Source organism: Gymnoscopelus microlampas (genome assembly GCF_963454915.1).
Source record: "Gymnoscopelus microlampas genome assembly, chromosome: 1".
In the NCBI taxonomy this organism is placed as follows: Eukaryota; Metazoa; Chordata; class Actinopteri; order Myctophiformes; family Myctophidae; genus Gymnoscopelus; species Gymnoscopelus microlampas.
Window position 1 is genome coordinate 52326469 of NC_139962.1, and position 24639 is coordinate 52351107.

Here is a 24639-nt window from a genome sequence, read left to right on the forward strand (position 1 = left end):
TCCGTCCTCACACCTCCCTCTACACTCTGAGTTCAGATGGCACTGCTACTAAATGTCCTGTCTTCCCTGTGAAAGACTGAAATGAGATGAGGCCGGAAGGCTAACCCAGTCCCCCCCCCCCCCCAATCTCTATCTCACTCCCTTCCTCCATCCCTCCCTCTCTCTCTCTCGTTCTCCTTCCCTCTCTCCCCCTCTCTCCTCTCTCTCTCTCTCACTCTCTCTCTCTCTGGCTCGAGTGTTTAATGTCTGGCGGTGCTGGTTTCAGCCAGAAAGCGATGGGACAAGAGGATTTAACTCACAGCCACGACTTTGCTGCCCCCCCCCATCTCTCTCTCTCTCTCTCTCCAGAGGGGATTACTGGAGCTAGGCTGCAAGAAATGGATGCACACGCACGCACGCACACGCACACACACACACGCACACGTACACGTACACGCACACGCACACACGCTGCGCACATGCCCTGTGCATATAGAAAAACACCCGGGGTTGCCCTGGGTGTACCCACTGAATATATACATTGTGTGTGTGTGTGTGTGTGTGTGTGTGTGTGTGTGTGTGTGTGTGTGTGTGTGTGTGTGTGTGTGTGTGTGTGTGTGTGTGTGTGTGTGTGTGTGTGTGTGTATCTATGTGTATGTGTGGTGTATACTGTATATATATATATATATATATATATATATATATATATATATATACATACAAGCATTCATACTGTACACTACACACAGTGACATACATACAGCGTGCAACATGCATACTGTGCACATCTACATGCACGCAGCATGCAACATGTATGCTCTCATACTGTGTGTACATACACGTACATATTGCAGACACACTTACTGTAACACAGATACAGCATACACACATACATATTGTAAACAGGCCTGCATACTGTATGAGCTGATGGACGTGCAGTATACTCACTCACTCTCTCTATCTTTCTCTCTCTCTCTCTCTCTCTCTCTCTCTCTCTCTCACACACACACACACACACACACACACACACACACACACACACACACACACACACACACACACACACACACACACACACACACACACACACACACACACACACACACACTGTACTTAACATACATACTGTGCATCTCACTCCCTTGCCAGCATCAAACCACTCATGCATACATAGCTTCTTCATATCTCTCTCTTTACTTTACTTTACTCTCTGTCTCTGTCTGTCTGTCTGTCTGTCTGTCTGTCTGTCTGTCTGTCTGTCTGTGTCTCTCTCTCTCTCTCTCTCTCTCTCTCTCTGTCATACACATATTCATGAACACACATGTGATATATTCTTGAATGTTACATGCACCAGGCATCAATCCCTGTGCTTTTCACATCACAGCACCAAACGTCATAGAGCAAGGGTCTTCAACAGGGGGTCCGGGACCCCTAGGGGGTCCTCAGAGTTACTACAGGGGGGTCGCCGAATCTTTGTGTGATATGATTTTATTTTTTTTACATTAACCACTTGAACCCTAGCATCCCTTTTCTGAGGAGAACTTTAGCCAAAAATAGCCGATCTACAAGCTCACAACGCCTCGCAGCCGGTGAGCTTTGTGAGCTTGTAGATCGGCTATTTTTGGCTAAAGAGGTATGGTACTGTAAAGGGAAAAAAGCTGTTGAAGACCCCTTATCTTAGAGGGTGAAAAAGGGAGTGAGAAAGAGACATAGGGAGTGACATTGGGTAAGGGTTAGATGACCTCGTACAACAAAGTCTAAATGGGCGCCTAAAGGAGAATTTCACGTTTGAAATCTCGTCTTGCGATACTTCCGCCCTCCGGTCTCCAGAATGTCGGGCGGCAGTATCGCGAGACGAAATTTCTAACGTAATTTCAGTGAAACAGATTTGTGAACAGTAATGGCGGCGCCCGTGTAGCAATAGCATAGCACCGACATCAAACGGATCACACACACTACATATATATAATAAGAAAAACTATTTTTCAGCGACGGAAATAAGCGGATTTAGCCAAGATCTATAGACAGCCGCTCTGAGCTGCGGTTTGGGGGGTCCCCGAAATGGAGAACTTCGCTCGTAATGAACTGGGGGCCCCGGAACCACTCTTATCATGATTTAACAACCTCAAATCAAGGTATGAAAACGCCTATAGAGCGTGCCAAAAATCCTGAAGGGGGCGTCAACAAGTGTCTTTTGGTAGCAGCGGACATCTTTGAGGGGTAAAAACCAGGTTGACTTAACATTGCCCAAAACAAACATGTCTGCACTACTATGCTACTATAGTAGTAGCTACTAACACGTACAAAGCGGGATTCGTTCAAGCCTCCACTCGCTCTCAAACACTTCCCTACGCACTCGAACGCACACACACACATACACACACACACACACACACACACACACACAGGTTTGTATTTCTATACTTTTGAAGACGTAACAATTTTTTTACATTTTTTGTCCTTTGAAAGATAGCAGATCTATACATATTTATGTATATGTACAGTATGTGCACAAACACAGTGTTTTCATTCTGCGGCAGCTGTACAGGCTGTGCAGCTTATGTTATGTTATGTGTTTTGTTAGCGGGACGCAGCAGCAGAGCCAAGGCCAGTATATATATACCTCTTATAGCTCTTGCTTTTGAAAGTGCCGCAGCAGCAGCGTTGCATTAAAGAAAGGACACATTTCTTGATAACCCTAGAAAAAAGATGACGCCTCAATTTAGAGTTTTTCAGGGCATTTAGCAGATGCGTTCATCCAGAGCCACTTACAAAGTGCACGATTAAGGAGTAAGTGGCGTGAACACTAGTCAACAAACGGCAGGGTGAAAGTGCATAGAGTGCAAAGAAAACAATTAACTTATAAAACTCCCAGCCACCCACTTCTGCCCCCCCCCCATTTGAGCCCAGAGTATTGTGGGACAGCTGCCCTGAGGTCTTTACCTGCCCAAAATGTGCTTTTTATGCGTTTTCTTTGCTTGATTGTTTGTGTGAAGTTTACACAAACAATCAAGCACAGAAAACGCATAAAAGCACATTTGAATACAGTAAAAAGAAAGAACAGGAAAAAAAAGTTAAAGTTTTGTAGAAAACACATTAAGGACACAGATTAAAAAACACAATAGTAAGACAAAAGAAGTGAAAATAAAACAGAAAAAAATAAAAATAAGAGATAAGTGCAGAAGGATTAAAAAAAGGAGAAACATCTCAATTGAAGGCAGCAGAAAATACAAAGGTTTTATTATTTTTTTAGCTGTGATTTAAAAGGACAGAGTTGTCGCAGACCTGCAGTTTTCCGTAACCCCAGTAACCAGTATACATCTGTGTAAGTGTAACTACTGTAGCATCCATCAAAACATAGGAATGAGGAGTGCTAGAGGTGGTGGTGGGTTTTCCGATTGCAGTGGGAAATGGGCAGTGAGTCTGCAGTTCTGATTGGGATGGTGGTGTGTGTGTGTGTGTGTGTGTGTGTGTGTGTGTGTGTGTGTGTGTGTGTGTGTGTGTGTGTGTGTGTGTGTGTGTGTGTGTGTGTGTGGGGGTGGGTGGGGGGGGGGGGTTATTCGACATCTTGGGAGCCAGGAGGGAGAAGGATATAGAGCGCTTGAAGCGTTGACCAGGGTGTCGTATAGCGGAGGAGGGACAGACGTCATACAGATCTAGTGTTAGCAGATCTACGTCTGAGTCATGTCCTGGAGGAAAGTTGGTGCAATGCCCTTGATCTCGATCTGCCCTTTTCTTTTGGTCAGAAAGTTTCTCTATTCTACATGGTGAAATGTGTGGAAATTAAAAATACCACATCGTAATGTGCTTTTACCTGCATTGCTTAAGAAGCCCTGGGCTATAAGCTAAACCCTAGGCTACAGAAAGGGCCCAGGGCTAGCTTAACCTCGTATTTATTAACCCACAGCTTCTTAGAGTATAAACCCTGGGTTTAGGATTCACAACATGAAAAGTCAGAGCCCAGGGCTAACGTTGGTAGAACACTGACAGCACACGATATGTTTCAGCGCGAGCGAGCAGACCTCTTTGATTGAACAACAAACATTCCGTTCCTTTTGTTTCTAAAACCTTGTTTCACAATAGTGAGTTAACCCCGGTGTTTTTGGGGGGATAAGAACCCTGCTCCAGTCAGTGAATATAGGCTTTAGGAACTCCTAGGCTAAGGGTGGAGATATCGTCTCTGTCGGGTGGAAACCTCATATGTTCAAAACTGTTACTTTTCAGGATTCAAATTCGAAAAGTAGCAAGCAGACCTACAAGCTTGAAACGCGCCGCTCTGCGCCGCGTTTCGAGCTTGTGGATCTGCTACTTTTGATGCTTTTGTGTGACGCTGTGGTATGATGAAGTTGGGCGTTCATTTACGGGGAAAAAAACACCATAAGTTAGCATATGGAGATAAGAGGTTTCTACTCGACAGCAACGATATTCAAAGTTGTAAGTGTGAAAAACAGGCACGGTGGCGCAGTCGATAGCGCTGTCGCCTCACAGCTAGAAGGTCCTGGGTTCGATTCCCGCCGGGGACGCTGTGGTGCTGGGGGCGTGTCTTCTCCTCTGCGTCTTCAGCGCCCATACCCTAGGTGGGGTTGGCGAAAGGGCCTACTCTGTGTGGAGTTTGCATGTTCTCCCCGTGTCTCCTAGGGTAGTTAATACCCTCACAAAAACATGTAGTAATCCTGGTCGCTATACTGCCTCCCCCATGACAGCCGGGGCGCCTGATGGAGGGGAAAGGAACTGGTTGGAATAACGTGTTCCTTCCACACGCTACGTCCTACCGGGGAAACTCCCCCCTGTCAGGTGACAAGAAGGTCAGTTGGCTCTCATGCATTGAAGGAGGCTCCCTATGCTGGTGAGGGGAGTGTAGAGCCCAGGATCACTTAGAAAATTGGCACCGGGTGAAAAAAGGGTTACAAAATCGTGGGATTAAAAAAAAGAAAAGAAAGAAAAAAGTGTTGACTCACACAATTTTCAAATGCTTTCGTCATACCGTCTGTGCAAAGGCTGATGTCCCTCCTCCTTCCCGCGTCCATTTTGTCTTTGCAGTCGCACAAATTTGTCCCAAAATGTAAATAAAAATAATCTAAACCTACATAGGGTGCTGCTTAGCAGAAATGGAATTCGAAAATATAAAGATATTTTAAAATATATTTCCTTGAATGGAAAAAAGTTCAGTAGTTTTCAAAGTGCGGTCTAGGGGGCCCTCAGGGTTCCTTAAAGGAGTAGTTCACCCAACAAAATGACTTATTTTCTATTAATTACACATTTTTTAGAGATTTTTTAGTTTTTGTCGCATTCCTGAGCTAATCATTTGATCGGTCAATAGGAGACTCCGCCGGTCATCAAATTATTGGCTTAGGAATGCGACAAAAACTAAAAAAATCTCCATGAATTCAAGGCTTCATGGGGTGTGTAATTGATAGAAAATAAATGTCCTTTTTTGGGGTGAACTACTCCTTTAAGGATCTGTAACTCTGAGAGTGCGCAAATGGAACCAAATGGACCTGTAAACGCCTCGCTGAAATTAGAGAGAGGGAGAGTGAAGAGAGTGGCTAATGGACTTTGATTACTCAGATGTTTTCATCAGGTCTGGGACATAGCTTCTATTTGCAAGCCTGCTTCTCTAAGAACAAAAAGTCAATCATTTAAAAAAAAAAAGGGGGAAAAAATGTTTTACATCTATTGCTTTATTGATCTGTGTTGCTTGGGTTTTTACATATTGTTTATGTACAGCACTTAGACCTGCAGTCCCTGTACGGAAATGTGCTTTATTATTATTAACAGTTTAAAGGGATAGTTCACCCCCAAAATGACTTTTTTTCTATCGATTTAATAGTCACCCCATGGAGACTTGAATTTGTGGATATTTTTGGGGTTTTGTCGCATTCCTAAGACTACCATTTGATGGTTTCGGTAAGAGACACTCTTTTGTGTCGGAACCGCTGCCTACTGGTCCGCTGGTCATCAAATTATAGGCTTAGGAATGCGACAAAAACTAAAGAATATCCATGAATTCAAGTCTCCATGGGGAGACTTTTTTGGGGGTTGAACTATACCTTTAAACTGTGTGTGTGCATGCGTGCTTTTGTGCATGGTTGCGTGTATGCAGTGTTGCATTGCTGAATTGGAACGTGGTTGCACTCTATTTCAATGACGTCACGCGCACGTCGCTTAACACCTACACTACTCGCTCACACAATGGACAATTGATATGCGTCTAGGCTCATTCCTATGTTAATTCACCTGGTGTGAGTCGGGAGCCTTTGTAAACTTTGTTGAAAGTTGTTTTAAATCTATGCATGTGCCTGCGCGTGCTCCTGTTCGCGTGCAAGGCCGTCCCATGAGCAATGCAACCCTGCGTGTATGCAATACTCTATACCGGGCCGGCATCAGCAGTACGTCTTACATCGAGGATAACCTTTACACGGTCTCGGTTGTCCTCTCATAGGCTGCGTGTGGGGTGGGGAGGTGGAGTTGCATACCGCCTGAGCAGCGTGTTTGTCAATGTGAGACTGGCATACAAAACGAACAGCACATACTGGTGTGTGTGTGTCCTCCCCTTCACACAAGACATCAGAGGGAGATATGGACATGGATTCACTGATCTGAGCTCAGAATCAGAAGCTTTATTGTCACATGATCACATCACAGGTTTACAGAAGTAACAAAGTGGGTGAAATTAGTTTTCGTGCATAGTTCCCATCGTATCGTTATTTTCATAGAAAGAATAAAAAGGGAAGAAGTAGAAGGGGGAGTGGGGGGTACGCAAGGGCGAAAGGAGTTCAAACAAGAGAACAAAAAAAAAGAAACAAGTTATCTGCATGGTACCTGAGATAAGATATAAAGGTTTGTGAGCGTAGCAGCAGATTTATACTGTGCATGATATACTTCTGAACGTTAAGTTGAGGTGCTAGAAAAACACACAATAAAAAGACAAAAGTCTGTGCGTTGTACATGGGATTAAGGTGCAAAATGTCAGTGCGTGTCGACCGCATAGTCCAGCTCACTCTTTGTGGGCACTAACAGAGGAACTTTGCGTTTATGCTACATGCCTGCCTATCACTTTTGGAGTAATCTCTCAAGACAGATTCAGAGCTATGCAAAACAAATTCAAAGTGGAGAAAAAAAGGGTTTCCAGATTGCTCCTGTTGTACTTTATGAGTCAAAGGATTTATGTTGTGTATTGTATATTTTCATGTATTGTACCTTTTAACGTTTTTATTCATGAGTTTTCGACTATAGTTTGGACCCACTGTTTTATACAATTGTGTCAATAAAGTAACTAACTGTGTGTGTGTGTGTGTGTGTGTGTGTGTGTGTGTGTGTGTGTGTGTGTGTGTGTGTGTGTGTGTGTGTGTGTGTGTGTGTGTGTGTGTGTGTGTGTGTGTGTGTGTGTGTGTGTGTGTGTGTGTGTGTGTGTGTGTGTTTGTGTGTCACAGAGATCTGCTTGCTGACTCGAGGCAGGAGGACGGCCAGCGTGCGAGCAGACACCTACTGCCGCCTGTACTCTCTGTCGGTGGACAACTTCAACGAGGTGCTGGAGGAGTACCCCATGATGAGGAGGGCCTTCGAGACGGTGGCCCTGGACAGACTGGACCGCATCGGTGAGATATACAGTATACACGGGTTACAGTGGTTCTTAAAACGTTTTCATGTCAAGGACCCCCAAATTTGACCCGTTTGAAAAGATTTGCCAGGGACCCCCATATAAGAGAAGACTTTCACGTCTATAGCAGTGATTCTAAAACATTTTAATTTCAAGAACCCCCAGTTTGATATGCATTAGGCCCCGGACCCCCATTTGACACAATTTTCCATCTCTGGTACCCCAACCTGCACTGTAGTATCATCAGTGTTAATTCAACTCTGAGAGTGCACAGGTGGTTCAGTAGTCAAATCTACTGAAGACCAATGCAGGTGCCAGGTATCAGGCAGGTGTCCGATTGGATTAACCACCTAAGTCCTATTTAAAAAAATTACAGAATGAAACCGATCTACAAGATCACAACGTGATGCGATGCGACGTGTGGTGTGACCTTTGCTAAAAAAAATGTATACATTTCTGCCAATAAAGTTGGCCAAAATAATAATAATAAAGTTTATTTGTATAGCACCTTTCATGACATCAAATGCAGCCCAAAGTGCTTTACATAAAAAAAGAGATCAACAAAAGAAAAATAACACAATATTAAACAAGATTAAAAACAATAAGATCAAAAACATGATCAAGAACAAATCTAGGGATGCCAGGGGTGGTTCATTGTTGAATAGGTAACTAACATCGTAATCCATTGAGTCCCCGCCTCAAGCGGGGACAACACGTAAAAACAGGAAGCCTTATAAACGCTTTCCAGATACATTTCTTAGCATTTTTCAGTCAGAACACGCAGTTTTGGGAACCTCGGTGTAATGATGCCCTGGAGGACTCACTTTACCGTGATTATCTGCACACCTCCAGCTCACAGCTTGCATCACTTTTTCACCTGGAACAGAACAGAGGTTCACACACTTTATATACTCTGGTATCAATGCTGTAGAAAAGGCTCCTTTGGAACATTACATTACTAAAACTCTTCAAATTAACCGATTCAATCAGGGAAAACATCTGAAATTTATTTGGCTGGTCAAAAAATAGCAGATATACAAGCTCATAGCGCGGCACCAAGTGCCACGCTATGAGCTTATAGATCAGCTTTTTTTTTTGAAAAATCGTGAAAATGTGTGCAAATCTTTTAATACATATATGGATTTGAGTTACGAATGTTCGCTTCAAAAAGATATATTCAAAGATTTGCACAAATGTTCAAGATTTTTCAAAAATAGCAGATCTACAAGCCCCCAGACCCCCCCAGAAGCAAAGATGTGAGTTACGAATGTTCGCTTAAAAGAGATATATTCAAAGATTTCCCCAAAAAAATCATGATTTTTCAAAAATGGCCCAAAGAAATCTTAAAATGACAGAGATGCGTCCCCCGGATTGAGGTGAACCGCCAAATTATATAAATGTAATTCTTATATCTGTTGATCATGTGCTGAAGACCTTCCCAATTTTATAAGCTCAATAAAAGGGAATTTCCTTAGCCAGGATGATCCCCTTGTGCGTGCGTGCGTGCGTGCGTAAGTGCGTGCGTGCGACACATTTGTGACACTTGTTGTGAGACCAGCACATGCTAGACAGATGTGTCTAATCAATCAGCTCACATTTCACTGGACAACCAGCCCCATATGTTACCCATAGAGCCCAACATAATACCCTATGTAGAAACACTGTGTGCTATGAATTGATAAAAATTACGCTGCTCGTGTGTGGAGCCGCACGAGCATGGACTGTACCGTATTAGTGAGTACTTTCATCCAACCATGATGTACTATTTTCAGCGTACGTATGTCCCCAGCAGGAATTCTAAACACTAAACCTGATAACCTACCATCAGCTCCTAGTACTTATACCACACGACTTGCCGCAGCCAAGCCATGCTCCTCATATGCTGAGTATAGCACGACCTAACCCATGACCTTGTGGCCCAAAGGCGAGAGCTTTACCGACTGAGCTACCCGGACACAAACTCTGCTCTGCTTTATTGTAAATGAACACACAGTACTTTGCTATGAGCTTGACTGCATATGATCATATTATTTACGTTTATGTTGCTTTATTCATATTATGAACACCAGCTTTACTTTCTCACCGGGCAGATTCCCAGCACATGCACCTGGTGACCCAGATGAACTGCCCACACATTGGAATCGCATTTGAAGCGTTTTTTTTTTGTTTTGTTTTTATTGATGCTTGTACTGACAAAAATGCCAAGATTAGCTATTTTTGCTACTTTTGCATGACGCCATTGTACGACAAACATAGGTTATTAAAATTGTTAATAAGATCAAGTAAATATATAAGATAAGTCAATCAGTTGTTAAAAGACAGATATAAAAAAAAATCATGAAAATCGATTCTATATATATATATATATATATATATATATATAATTATATATTGTCTCTGTCGGGTGGAAACCTCATATCCAAAACCGTTACTTTTCTAGATTAAAATTCAAAAATTGCAGATCTACAAGCTCAAGATGTGGTGCTTCACGAAGAGTTTTGAGCTTGCAGATCTGCTACTTTTGTTACTTTTGTGTAATGTTGTAGTATGATCAAGTAGGGCATTCATTTAAAAAGAAATACATAATAAGTTAGAATATGGAAATAAGACGTTTCAGCCCAACAGCAACGATATATATAAACATGCTTCTCATTTATTCAGTTAATCGAAAACATAATTGATAAATGCAGCCCTATACTTGAGTCCCACATGAACGGTGACACAGAAAACAGCAACAACAAAAAAATCCATGTCACACTAAACAGATTCATGTATTTGCCTACTCATCAAGGAATAACGTGCCAGTCGACGGCTAAATGTGGCTCTGTGCCAGTGGTGGAAAAGTACTCAAATTGTCTACTTAAGTAAAAGTATCGATATTGCAATGTAGAAATACTCTGTTACAAGTAAAAGTCCAGAATTTTAAGAACTTGTAAAAGTACAAAAGTATCGGTATCAAAAAGTTCTTTAAGTGCCAAAAGTAAAAGTACTCATGCAGAATGTCCCATTTAAAGTTATGTGTGTAACAACATCTTTTGAAAATAGCAGATCTACAATGCGTCGCATCGCATTATTTTCTAATGGCCAAAGTGTATATAGGGCTGAAGTGGTTAATGTATGTTTTGTAATAATCAAAATCTACAAAGTAACTAGTAATTAAAGTTTTCAAAAAAATTGTAGTGGAGTAAAAGTACAATATTTGGATCTGAGATGTAGTGGAGTAGAAGTAAAAGTATTAGAAATTGGAAATCCTCAAGTAAAGTGCAAAAATAAAAAAAAAGACCAAAAAAAGTCAAAATTGTACTTAACACATTGCCTGCCAATCATGTAGTTCTACGCGAACCGAAATAACAGCGCATCGTGCCAGTCGCGTAGATCTACGCGAAGTGGTCTTTTTTTTGGGGGGGCGTTTATTGAAATATTATACTGTACGTTCAGTGCCTGCATTTCTTCCATCCACTTACGTTGATACGTTTCGTGCTGTAGAAGCCCCGACGCGGAAGTGCATGTAAACAAGCGTGCGTGCGAGATGGCGGAGGGTCCCGACTAACGCCTGGAACAATAATATTTCTAACGCGATCCTCCATTGCAGAGTGATCGCCGATCGAAAACGGCTCGCTTCCACCACGTTAAAAAGAAATGGAGACATTAACACATTGACTGCCAGAGTTTATTCCAATTTTACCCCCTTGACTGCCAGCGATTTGCGTGTTTTTTTGTTTTCTCTTTAAATGCATTTAAATGCATTTAAGCTTCTCAGGCCATGATTTTGAACACATACGACGATCGACCAGCAGAGCGCAGCAAAATGACACCCTCGATGACTCGCTGACTCGCCCCCCCCCTCCCTCCAGGCTCAAACAGTCAAACAACATGAACCGGATGTGATTGTCTTCGACAATCTCTGATCGGCTTGTGATACGATGTGATACACGACGACGATGCCTGATCGTCACTCGGACCAAAGAAAATAAAAGGGGAGCTCTCCCTTTGTATTTTATAGCGTGTGAAAAAAAGTGTTTTTCTCTATTCTGGACGAAAATGACCGGAGAAAAACAATGTGACCCGGAAACGATTTTTTTTTTTTACATCCAGCTTTGGGTGAGTGTAGCCTCGGAAACCCATGCCTTTTTTTTGTTTAAAAAGAAAAAAAGCCTGGGAGAACCTTGCAGGAACGCTGGTCTTAGGACCTTGTTATCTCCTAACCAATCAGAGTGCTCCAAACCCAGGCGCTGGAATCCAGCGCCTGGGTTTGGCTCCGCCCTTCAAGACCATCGATTGGGCTCGTTCTTTCAGTCTAGGGTGAGTGTGACGTAGATGGAAAACGAAAGTGCTGATGAAAAATAAACAGACCCGCGCGATCACAGATGAAACCAATGAAAATACCTAATATCGAGTTAACTCGATCTAGGCAGTCGAGCGCTGGATTACTAATATCGAGTTAACTCGATCTAGGCAGTCGATGTGTTAAGCTTTTAGTCAAGGAGTTAACATTGGAGAGGCCGACCGGAAGGATTTTTGACATGGATCCACATCCGGCCTCTCCTTCTCAGAGACACCTTGGATGATCCCAAAGTTTTGTTAGAGCGCCCCACGTGGGCCCCACGTATAAAAATAAAATTGGGTCAAAAACGGTCCGGACTGTTTTCGGCACTCCTCGTTTGGATTATGAAAAAACGGTCCGGACCGTTTTTGGCACTCAATGTGTTAACACATATACTGCCAATCCCGAGATATCTCGGGACATTAAATCCACCCGTTACCTGCGTATCCCGAGATATCTCGGGATCGTCTTTTAATGTGGTTTGATAACGAAAAAAAGATTTTTTGGTACCATCCTTGATTTTTTTTTTTTCCCCATGACGCTTCCGACCCATCCTATGAGAAAATTTCCGACAACCGTTTCCGGTTCGTTTTTTATCTTGAAAAAACGTTTTTTATCTTGAAAAAACGTTTTTTCCCTGGTTTTGGCTAAAGATCATGGTTTTCACACGGTTTAAAAAACGAATGGTAAGCTCCGGTTGTATTTTCTTTTCTTTGATCGACGAACGGTTATCCTCTTTGTGTTTAAAAACGATCTGATAGCCGATCGGAGGCTAAGCTAATCTAAGATGGCCGGTGGGGAAACGTCACAGCCACGTCACAGCCAAACGGATATGACGTTTGCAGCCTCTTTTCGTCGCTCATACCACAGAAGAAGAAAAAGGAAAAAAAGTGTAAACATTATGAGGGCTCGAACGTCCGTCGTTGCTGTTTATAAACACCATCCGATCGCGGATTTTAATGGATATAATTTTTTTGTGAACGGTTCAAAAGGCTATAAAACTCAAAAACGCTGGCAGTGGGTGAGTACCTTATGAATAAACTCTGGCAGGGAATGTGTTAAGCACAGCACTTAAGTAAATGTACTCACTCAGTCACTTTCCACCGCTGCTTTGTGCTTTATGCCAGCATAGCTCTATAGTCTCTCATAAGTATTCTGGTATGAGGGGCGGGGTTCTGAAAGCCCTGCATGACTTCACTTAAACATACAATTGATATTCACTCCGTTATCTGTCACTTTTCCCAGCTCAGCCCAGGCAGATGAAAAATTCACAATGGGAGGCATGCGTCTATCATCACTCAAACCCCCCTCTGCATGCTGCCTGCACGTTTTTCCTTTTTTTTTTATCAAAGGCTATGTTTAGAATGGAAGAGATAGTAGAAATGGCTTCGGGGGGGCTACTCTGTGTAGAAAATGGCCGCTTTGAAAATGAGGTTGGTATAGGGCTGATAGGGATGTTTCCGTGAGACTCTCGGGCGCGTTTCTCTCTCTCTCTCTCCGGTGTACAGTTAAGCGCCGTGCACTGCACACACACAAAAGAGATTATGACAGTCGCTGTTCCTATAAGCCCTCCTTTGCAGAACAAAGTACTTCACACAGCCACCGCGACGGGCTAATTAATTACAATAAGAGCGTTGCAATCGGATCGGAGGTATGTGGCCCTAATGGAGGGGTTGGGTCCAGATATGGAGTTAGCCACAAACACAGTGCCTCTCTTAACCCATTTAGACCGGGAAAGAATCGGTGTCATTTTTAGATTTCTTTGGCTATTCAAAAATAGCAGATCTACAAGCTATGAGCTTGTAGATCAGCTTTTTTTTTTTTAAACGTGAACATTTGTGCAAGTCTTTGAATATAATAAAATGTATTTTTAACTATTTGTAACTCAAATCTTTGCTTCTCGGGATTCTACAAATGTCTTCTAAATCCTGAAGGTTTTTGAAAAACATATGTTTCTATATCAATGGCTCTCAAACTTTTTCATGTCAAGGACTCCTAAAATCATTTGTATTTGGCTCAAAATCTCAAAATAATTTGTAATAGGGACCCCCGGAAGCAAAGATTTGAGTAAAAAAAAAAAATCAAATATTTCCCCCCCGCGATATGAGCTTGTATATCTGCAATTTTTTTAATCTAAAAAGACAGAGATGTGTTCCCGGATTGAATGGGTTAATCACCCATCCACCGCTCATATCAGGACATGGAGAGATTGATCCGTGGCTAATTGCATTTACTGTAACTTAGGATGGGGGCGGGGGGGGTGAGCAGCATTATGGGGATGCAGCAGCGATGTGAATTAACCCTGTCATCACCACTAGGGATGGGGAGTGTTAATCTTTATCTATTTCGATCCCCTAATTGATCCGATTCCTTATCCATCCCACTATCGATCCTTTTCTGTTATTGGTATACTGTTGGCAAATTGGTTCGAACCTGGGCCACTCAATCACTTTCATTTGATTTCCCGCAGACAATCAAAGGCAGAGTATGTTGTCTTCAAACGAATACGCAACCTTGAAGCGGCATGCAAGCCTTTTACCGGTAGTTAAGTCAAAAGCTTCATTAGAACGAAATACGTTTGTACTAGTGATTTGACTTCAATGACTCTCATCTCTGGAGACGTGACATAACGTCAGGTCCCGTTAGAATCGATAAGAGAATTGATATGCCTTGTTGAAATCCCCGATTCTCAATAATTTCTGAATCGATTCCGTCAATTTCTCGATCGCTCGGGTGCCTGCCCAGTGGGTTCGAATCCACTGTGGTGCATCTGGCTTTGTTGAGCGTCTATACCATTGGTTCTCAAAATACCCCCAAAAAGTGGTAATAAGCCAAAAAGAGATTGGGTCATTAGAAAGCATGCCTGAGGTAGATCTTGTCACATATTGAGAATATTTCCGTGTGATTTCTGTATTTTTTTCACATTTTGTGAAATCAAAATCTCAGAAGACTAACATCATCATTATGACGTCATCAACATGACATCAGAGATCCACAGGGAAGCCATATACCGACCCTGTCTTGATGATGGTGGAATTACTTACATTTTAGCTGCGGGGTGGGTGACTAAAATGACAGAAAACAGATCTCTGCTGCAGATCCATTGATCTGAATTGATCTACTCTATTATATTGAGCTACTCCCCACTGGATGCCATGGACAGAGAATACATTACCTTCACCTATCGTTGCTGTCGGGCAGAAAACTCCTATCTCCGTATTCTAACTTTTTGTGTTTTTTCGTAAATGAACGCCCTACTCGATCATACTACAGCGTCACACAAAAAGCATCAAAAGTAGCAGATCCGCAAGCTCGAATCGCGGCGCGAAGCGACGCGATTCGAGCTTGACGATCTGCTACTTTTGATGCTTTTTGAATTTGAATCGTGAAATGTAACAGTTTTGGACATATGAGGTTTCCACCCGACGGAGACACCATGCAATAGAGCAGTGACTCACGTGCTTTCAGCCCAAAGCTCTGGCTCCTATGCTGTATTGTTTGTTTTTGGTTCCTGTGCCTGTTATCTCCGACTCCACGGTAAGAGGCTAGTCAAACACATACAGTAACACACACAGCCTGGAGCCCAAGCTATCACACCTTCCATTTAAGTCCTGTTTGGTCATTTCACTCTCACTTCTCTCCCTTTCACATTGAACGTCGTTCCCCGTCTCTTCGTCGACTCCATCCCCCGTTTCCCTCTGAACTCCCCTCTCGTGAATTTCAGCTACAGTACGTGTACATTATGTTCTGCTCTCGTCTCCTTTTTCTTTGACTTCTTTTTTTTTTATGTTATTCTGTCCTTACCACCGGAGAGGAGGGTTTCCGGATGGGGTCTGCTGGTAAAATGCTATTCAAAGGGGGTTGTCTGGGATTCACACATTCACACACAGTTCCCCTTCCACACTCTTTAATATTCATCGTGCAGCTAGCCTTGGGCTGAACGCTCAGTGTACTTTTGTCGGAGAGATGTGCTGCTTATATTATCATACAGTCACAATGAGAGTCAGGCTGAGCATGCCTTTGTGCAAAAGATAAGCTACTAACTGATTGCAAGATCCTGGATGATTATCTCACCGCTCTCATCTTTCTTCTCTCTCTGTTTGTGTTTGTCTACGCGTCTTGTGTTTGTTTCTATGAGGATGTGTGCGTGGGTGCGTGTGTGTGTGTGTGTGTGTGTGTGTGTGTGTGTGTGTGTGTGTGTGTGTGTGTGTGTGTGTGTGTGTGTGTGTGTGTGTGTGTGTGTGTGTGTGTTGTGTGCGTGTGCGTGTGCATGTGCATGTGCGTGTGTGCGTGTGTGTGCGTGCTCCTTTAGGCAAGAAGAGCTCCATTCTGCAGCACAAGGTGCAACACGACCTGAACTCTGGCGTGTTCAACTACCAGGAGAATGAGATCATCCAGCAGATTGTGCAGCACGACAGAGACATGGCCCACTGCGCCCACCTCATGCAGAACGCTCCGCCCCAGGCGCCGCCCTCACCCACGCCGGTCATCTGGGCGCCACTCATCCAGGCGCCCCTCCAGGCAGCTGCTGCCACCACGTCGGTGGCCATCGCCTTGACCCACCTCCCCCACCTCCCCGCCACGCTCTTCAGGCCTCCGGTGTCTGTCCTCGGCTCCCTCAAGGACCCGCCCGGCCGGCTAAAGAAGTTCCCCGCGTTCGTTCCGCCCTCTGCGGCGTGCGGCTCTGCCGGGGACTCTCCTTCTAGCACCCCGTCTAAAGTGAGGACCGGCGGGGACATGCCTTTGCTGGCCGCCTTCCGGGCCCAGCAAGTGGCTTCGGTGTCGGGTTCGGCCGGTTCCAGCCAGCAGGCGTCGACCAGTGGAGGCCAGTATGGAGCTAGTGTGGCTGGAGCTGGAGCTGGGGCAGGGGCTGGGTCTAGTGCAGCGGGGGCGTCTGCGTTCCCATTTGGACCATATTCCTCCTCTGGTTCCCCTTCCTCTAGCACGGCCCAGCTGCACCCTCAGCCCCAGCATCAGCAGCCATTTCGCTCCGGTACCCCGCCTCTCTCGAACCTCTTCCACCAGGGAGCCTCAGGCGGGAGCTCGAGTTCAGGGCTAAGTGGAGGGGCAGGTAGAGCTTCAGGCGGGGCTACAGGAGGGTGGTCTCCTGGTGGCGCCGCTGGACATTCTGTGGAAGGGGCCGCCGGAGGGGCGGCTGGAGTTGACAGTATTTGGATCGCGGACGACTTCACAATCGGAGCCACGGCAGGGGCGCCTGGGGAGAACTTTAGATTGGGCAGAGCTTCCCGTGGCTCAATAGGAGGGATTTCTTGCGGGTCAGTGGGAGGAATGTCTTCTGGATCAGTGGGAGGAGCTGTGGGAGGGTCGATGGGAGGAGCTTCTGGTGGATCACTGAAAAGGCGTTCTAATGGATTAATGGGAGAGCCTCCCGGAGGATCAATAGGGGGAGTTTCTGTTCCATCGTGCATGGGAGGGCCTTCTGGTGTATCAACAAGCACTCATATAGCAGGAGGGTCATCAGTAGGCGTCATTGGAGGACACAGAGCAGAGTCAACAGCTTTGGCTGTAGGGAGCCATATAGGAGGGACTGCAACTGGGCATATAAGTGGGGCTTCAGGTGGAATGGCAGCTGGAGTTATGGGTTCCCCAGGTTGCCAGAGTAATGTGAGCCCCATATCTACAGGTTCGTCCAGCCCCATGCCCAGTCAGCTGCTCCATAGCCAGCCGCTCCCCAAGCCTCCTCAGGTGGGCTCTTTACAGCAGTTTGCAGGGGGAGGACGGACTTCCGGTGGCCTAAACCTGTTCCACTCGCCTACGCAAGGCTCACCATCTCCCAGTAGAGGCCAACATAGTCAGCCTGCCGAGGGCTCACCGTCTTCCCTGGGTCACTTTAGCCTGACAGGCTTACAGCCTGACTTCCTGCCTCACCAGCTGTCTCTGGACAGGTCTGCCCTGGCCTCGCTGGCACAGTACGGCTCAGATGCGTCACCTTGTCTCACCCCGCTGGCACCCAGCCCCACCGTCCAGAGCCCAGTGACGGGCAGGACTTTCCAATTCAGCGACCCCTACGGCGCCACGGGGTCCCACAGCTCTCTGCTCATACCCCAGTCCTCTCTCCCCTCCCAGCTTCCCGGCCAGCCGCACGCCGCCGGAAGAGATTCTCCACTCGGCCGCTTCTCCGAGGACATGAAGCTGCTGTCCGGCTCCCATACCTCCTTGCCCCAGGAGGTGTCCCAAGCACTGGGCCACCCGGCCACTCGCACCTCCATGGACACCACCGGATACTACCCCTCTCCCTTCTCCTCGCCCACCCTGGCACCCAAACCGTGTAGCCTGGCGCCGCCGGGGTACATGACGACGACCACGACGACGCCTCCCGTCCAGACGCCTCCCGTCCAGCTGTCCCCCGGGCACCCGCACCAGACTCAGTCCCCCGCCGTGGCCTCCTCGGCTCTGCTGCCACGGAGGGATTCGGCCGCGTACCCCTCAGAGCTAGAACCTCAAACTGTCCGCTCCAAACTCCCCTCCAATTTGTGAGGTTTGATCACACCCTCTCGTGCTCCTCTGGAAAGAGATGCAGACTAACGACTTCCCTGTGTGGCTATAGCTGTCTTCTTTTCTTTCTGTTCCTCAGCCTTCACTGTGTTCCCAATTCTCTCTCTATTAATCTTAACTTTACTGTGATTCAAAAATATGAACACTTGAACCAGGTAACTCTGAGCTCTAGAGAATACTATTTATTCTACTTTGTTTTTTTTGTTCTTTTTTGTTGCTTTGTCCTCTCCTGTCTTTTTTTATTCATACATAATATAGATAGAGATATATTTAAAAGATACATTAACATTAACCAAGGGACTGGGAGGGTGTGAAATAATATCCCCTTAAAGAGACATTTTCATTGTTTCTATAACTATGCCAAATTCATCTGATGAGGTTTTGGGACAGACCATTCAATGGACTGACGACACAATAAGTTCTTTTTCTGCAGGAACCTATGCACTAATACCTGCATGTATAAAGGCTTTTTGTGTGTTTCAAATCAGATGGGTGAAAAAAAAAAAAAAGAACAGAATCTAACTTTTTAGCTAAAAAAGACCATGCTTCGAGACAGACAAACTCTTTTACCATCCTACATGGGATCACATATTGTTGATCCTCAGATGTATCTATTTAGATTGTACTTATTTATCCCTCTGTATAGACTTTGCAAAAACATTCTGGGGATGGGATGGGTCGGAGAGGAGATTTTAAGAAACCAAAAAGACTTGTCCTGTGGGGAAATCAATCTGCCCCCTGCTCATCTAATGGTTTTATTATTATTATTACTATTATTAACCACTTAAACCCTATATTTAGTTGCCTGGAGTCTCCCTGGGCACTATGCTAGGTCCCTTCCTGTTTTTGCTCCAGACTAAACATCACTGCTCACAACGTGTCGAAGCGTGACATTCGGCTACTTTTAGCGAATGCTCACGCCGCAGAATAGCGACGCAAGGGTTTAAGTGGTTAATATTATTCTTTTTTATTTCATACTGTATTGGTCGCCGTCCCCTCTTGTCTCAGTACGGATGTGTCACCGCGCGTGACGGGCCTGTTGCAGAGTCCTCAACCATGTTCCTACAAACGTTGTCTTCCAAGCTCATGCCATACCACTGACTGCGTGTGATGGCCACTTGGCCAGTTTGAACCCCCCCGCCGTCTGAATCACCATTGGTTGGGAATGGGCTGAAAAAACTGTTTTTGTTTCTCTCAGTCCGTGTGGAATTAGTCTCGCGTGGCCAGACTGTTGCCGCCCACAATTCTCAAATGCTTCCGGTCATACAGTCTGGAGCAGTGGTTCTCAAACCTTTTCATGTCGAGGACCCCCAAAGTGATATGTATTTGGCTGCGGACCCCCCATCTCAAAAATACTTTGTGCCAGGGATTTTTCAAAAATAGCAGATGTACAAGCTCTACTCTGAGCTTGTAGATCTGCTATTTTTGAATAGCCAAAGTATAAAATATGTTTAAAGTGGTTAAAATGATTGTGACGCTATATTAACTCATTTTGCTGGGGACCCCCTGGTACCCCCCCGGAAATGACGAACAGATGACAGCTTCCTGCCCCGGATTTCGGGAGGTGTAGTTCCAGACTCTATATAGCATTCGGAGATTGTGGAATAGTTGTCTGGCGATGCGAGACTACTATGGAATTGTAGTTCATGCGTCCCTCCTTTGCCCAGACAGTTTTTTTTTCTATTGTGGCTTTTTCTGCCCGTATTGATAGTAGACAGTGAAGAGAGACAGGAAACGGGGAGAGAGAGTTGGGGAGTGACACGCAGAAAAAGGTCCGCCGGGGCTCGGGAATCGAACCCCGGGACTCGCTGTCATGCATCATGCAGAGCCTATGTGGTACACGCCTTAACCACTCGGCTATCGGCGTCCCTTAGTCAGCCCAGACTGTTTAATGCAGATTTTAGCCTTTGAACCAGGACTTCCATGATTACACATTGTAGACTTGTGGTATACCTCTAGAACCGTACAAAAAAAAGAGTAAAAAACACATTCTTAGAGTCAGTATTAGAACTTGAATCATCACTCACATGTTTCCCATTATAGTCTGACAGAAAATGCATAGCAAAATTGATGAGTGGACACGAGCTGAAATGTATTGGTACTACCTAATGAAGTACCAGTGGCGACTGCTGGAAAGTTCCATTTCATCATGCGTTATGTTCCTGTATTGTAGCTGCTATGACGGTGACATAAACATATTCCTTACTGAATTCAGGTGTTGTGATGAAGGTGTTCAATAATACGTGATGTTACGAGTTGTGTAGCTTTTTCGCAGAGTCTGCATTCACCATAATGAAATGGTGCACGCTTAAGCCGCTAAGAGGAATTATTTAGGAAACTCAAATGTCCTTCTTATCAGCAAGTATGCCCTTTGAGATGCAAAAAGTAATATATTTTAATTGAACTAACAATGGACTTGAAACATTGTACCACTTTTTTATACATATATATTTATAAGTCCACCTCCATAGAATTAATTGATTATTACCAGAACGGTATTACACATAATGTGTAAAAAGTACTTGGCAATAAAATACGCTGGCTTGAAGAATGCCCGCCCCAGAGCCATAAACTTCTCTTCGAGTGAACACTGAAATCTGCACTTAATCAGTCGACTAATCAGAGAAAAATGCAAATTGAATTTAATGACTTTATTGAATATTTATTTATTTATTTTAAATGTCCTATTAAAGACGTTTATATTGCTCATGAAATGTCCATCCACTGCACAAAGGGAGGCGTCAGTAAGGAGAGATAAAAGCAAAGTGTTCCCTCACACCATTCCCCTGTAAGCTCATCACAGCTCCACTCAGACAGCTGGGTCCCTCTCTCAGTCACTGCGCTCAGCCGCAGCAGGCTAATTTAACCCATTCAATCCGAGGGGCTCATCCCTATGTTCCCCGGGTTCTATGTTCCCCCACTAAGGTTAGGGTTTAGGTTTAGGGTTAGGTAAGCGGGGAACATAGAACCCGGGGAACACAGAACTCGGGGAACACAGAACCCGGGGAACATAGACACACTCTCAATCCGAGAACACATCTCTGTCATTTTAGATGTCTTTGGCTATTAAAAAATAGCAGATGTACAAGCTCATAGTGCTATGAGCTTGTACAGTAGATATTAAATCTGAATTTTGAAAACTCATGAAAATGTGTGCAAATCTTTGAATATATATTTTTAAAAGTGAACATTTGTAAAATATTTTATTCCAGGGACCTCCAGAAGCAAAGATTTTAGTTAAAAATGTTGTTTAAAAAATATATGTATTCAAAGATTTGCGCAAATGTTCAAGATTTTACAAAAATAGCAGATCTACAAGCTCATAGCTGTGAGCTTGTAGATCTGCTATTTTTGAATAGCCAAAGTATAAAATAATGGTTATAGCTCAAATCTAAAATGACACAGATGCGTTCCCGGATTGAATGGGTTAACAAGACATACCTGTGACCCCACAGTCCCTCACAGGCCATCATGGATGGAGGTGGTTCACAGGCTTTCTTCTCATTACTGGCCTAGTGGTACCGGGTAACAAGACATACTGTAGCATCATGAAGTTGGTTCCCTTTGTTCTATGTATAAGCGACTGTGGGTACTTAGAAAAAGAAAAAGAAAAGTGCAAGGCAGGAGTTAAGAACTGAAAAGCATTGCATAGCAAGAAGCAGGGATGTTCTATCTAGAAGAAGAGCATAATCAAGTTCTGGTAGAAGATCTCTAGGTGATCCGGGGTGAGATAAAGCCCTGGAGAGCTGGCTTTTCAGTGTATGTTGGCAGATGAGGAGGGTCAGTAGTCCAATTTGAGTCCTATTTGAAAATAGCTTCAGATATTTGACCTAGTAGAGGTGCAATGGATTTACAGTATCTCACTATAAACACGTAAATGAACTCAAAGAACAATGCAAAATTGTAGAATTGCAGTTCAGGCAATTTGCAACTGCTCTGCCTCCAACCAACTTACTGTAGTACTACGATAGGGAATAGGGGTGTCCCCGAATCCCAGTACATTACCGTGGAATGCATGTATAATGAATTATTAATGAATAATTTCCTCAGAATATCAGCAGTAGTATTCAGAATTATTTTTGTTATGCTATTCCTCTGCGCTGGTATGATCACTACAAAGAGAAAAGGGACAGAACAAAAGAAAAAAATCCCCCACATACTTTTGTGTTATTGTTTGCAAAATCCGTGTCTCAGTTGCCCTATAACCTAATTTAATCTGCTTCCTCACCTTCATCAATGAGATCGTCAATGAGAGATGAGCTTTCAGCCAGAACCTACAGAGTATACATTGGAAACAATACTCCTGTACATGGTTGTACTTGCTTAATACAATAAAGCCCAAAGTATTCACAGCATAGCTATTCAGCTAGTGTTTTGTCCAGGTCTGTCATACATAATGTGGACATCCTCAGACAACGTTATTTGTCTGATAATGCTGCAGTCACATCATTCAGTCTAGTTCAACAATGGCCGGTCCGTTGCTGTGAGAACACTATTGCAGCATTATGCTCCTGATCATGCGATGTACTGTATAGCCGAGAATAGCCGATTTACAAGATCTGCTAGTGTCTGCACGCAACACTGTCATACAACGAAGTATAAATCAGGCTTTACTGCAGTGGTGGAGGAAGTACTCAAATGTTTTACTGTAAAAGTATCAATACTGCAATGTAGAAACACAAGTCCGTCCGGTAAACAAAATGTACTTATATGCAGAATGTTTCACAAGTGTCTAAAATCTATAAAAGATCTTTTGAAAATAGCAGATCTACAAGCTCACAACGCCGCGTTGTGAGCTTGTAGATCGGTTATTTTCGAATGGCCAAAGTTTATATAGGGCTGAAGTGGTTAAAGTATGTTTTGTAATAATAATCAAAATCTCCAAAGTAACTAAAGTTTTCAAATAATTGTAGTGTAAGTAAAAGTGTAATTTTTTCCTCTGAGATGATGTGGAGTAGAAGTATAAAGTATAGAAAATTGGAAATACTCCAGTGAAGTAAAGAAAAGTACCTCAAAATTGTACTTTAGTACAGTACTTGAGTATATCTACTGTACTTAGTTACTCTCCACCACTGCTTTACTGGCGTGTCGATGCAGGGGTTGTTTCTGGCCTTTATCAACACAGTAGCCCTTTATAACCCATTTCTCTTGTGGCATCACCTTTTGTCCTTTCGTCCTCCTCCTCTCCCTCCCTCCGTGTGTGTGTGTGTGTGTGTGTGTGTGTGTGTGTGTGTGTGTGTGTGTGTGTGTGTGTGTGTGTGTGTGTGTGTGTGTGTGTGTGTGTGTGTGTGTGTGTGTGTGTGTGTGTGTGTGTGTGTGTGTGTGTGTGTGTGTGTGTGTGTGTGTGTGTGTGTGTTGCTGTTTAACGCCTTGTTTTCGTCCAGCAGTCCAGTCGAGGTTCTGAAATATGTTTTGCCCTGTGTGTGTATTGATGTGATGTGGGACCCCGGACAGGCCCCTGACAGGTCTTGCTCGTCAGGAATCCCCTGTCCGTGCAGACCTCTGCAGGGTGAGTGAGGAGACAGGGCAGTGGGAGAGGATACGTGAGACAGACTGGTACAGCCCCATCTGTGACCTCACCCATCGGTAGGCTATTATCAATCAGTTGTGGAAGAAGTACTCAGATATTTTACTCAAGTAAAAGTAGAAATACCACAATATCAAAAATACTCGTTACAAGTAAAAGGCCTGTGTTCAAAATGTTACTTTTGTAAAAGTACAAAAGTATTGGCATCAAAATACTTAAAGTACCCAAAGTAAAAATATTAAAATGTTTGAAAATAGCAGATCTACAAGCTCACAATGTGTCGCGATGCGAAGCGTTGTGAGCTTGTAGATCTGCTATTTTCAAATAGCCTACAGTATGTATAAAACAGGGCTAAAGTGGTTACTATGTTTTATAATGATTTATATCGGCAAAGTAACTAATAACTAAAGTTTTCAAATAATTGTGGTGGAGTAAAAGTACAATATTATCCTCTGAGATGTAGTGGAGTAGAAGTAAAAGCATTGGAAATTGGACATACTCCAGTAAAGTAAAAAATACCTCAAAATTGTACTTGAGTACATGTACAGTATTTAGTTACTTTACACCACTGGTATTAATGGTCACATAGCATTACTATCCCGAAGAACTGGGGTGCCTGGGGCGAACATGTGTATTTCTGACCTATTTTCCAATGTTGTATTACAAATGTAAAGGTATTCACCTGTTCCTACG

General features: G+C 44.0%; 1 protein-coding gene across 1 annotated transcript in view; it reads left to right on the top strand.

The window, feature by feature from the left end:
- The window catches only part of hcn4 (hyperpolarization activated cyclic nucleotide-gated potassium channel 4), a gene marked incomplete at both ends in the record, with an annotated part of 164557 nt that extends 146156 nt beyond the window's left edge, over positions 1-18401 (top strand). The window contains 2 exons of the mRNA XM_084055428.1: positions 7413-7577; positions 16216-18401. Of these exons, the coding sequence (XP_083911554.1) occupies positions 7413-7577; positions 16216-18401 (2351 nt within the window). The remainder of the gene's footprint in view (positions 1-7412; positions 7578-16215) is intronic.
- Positions 18402-24639: the final 6238 nt, after the last annotated feature.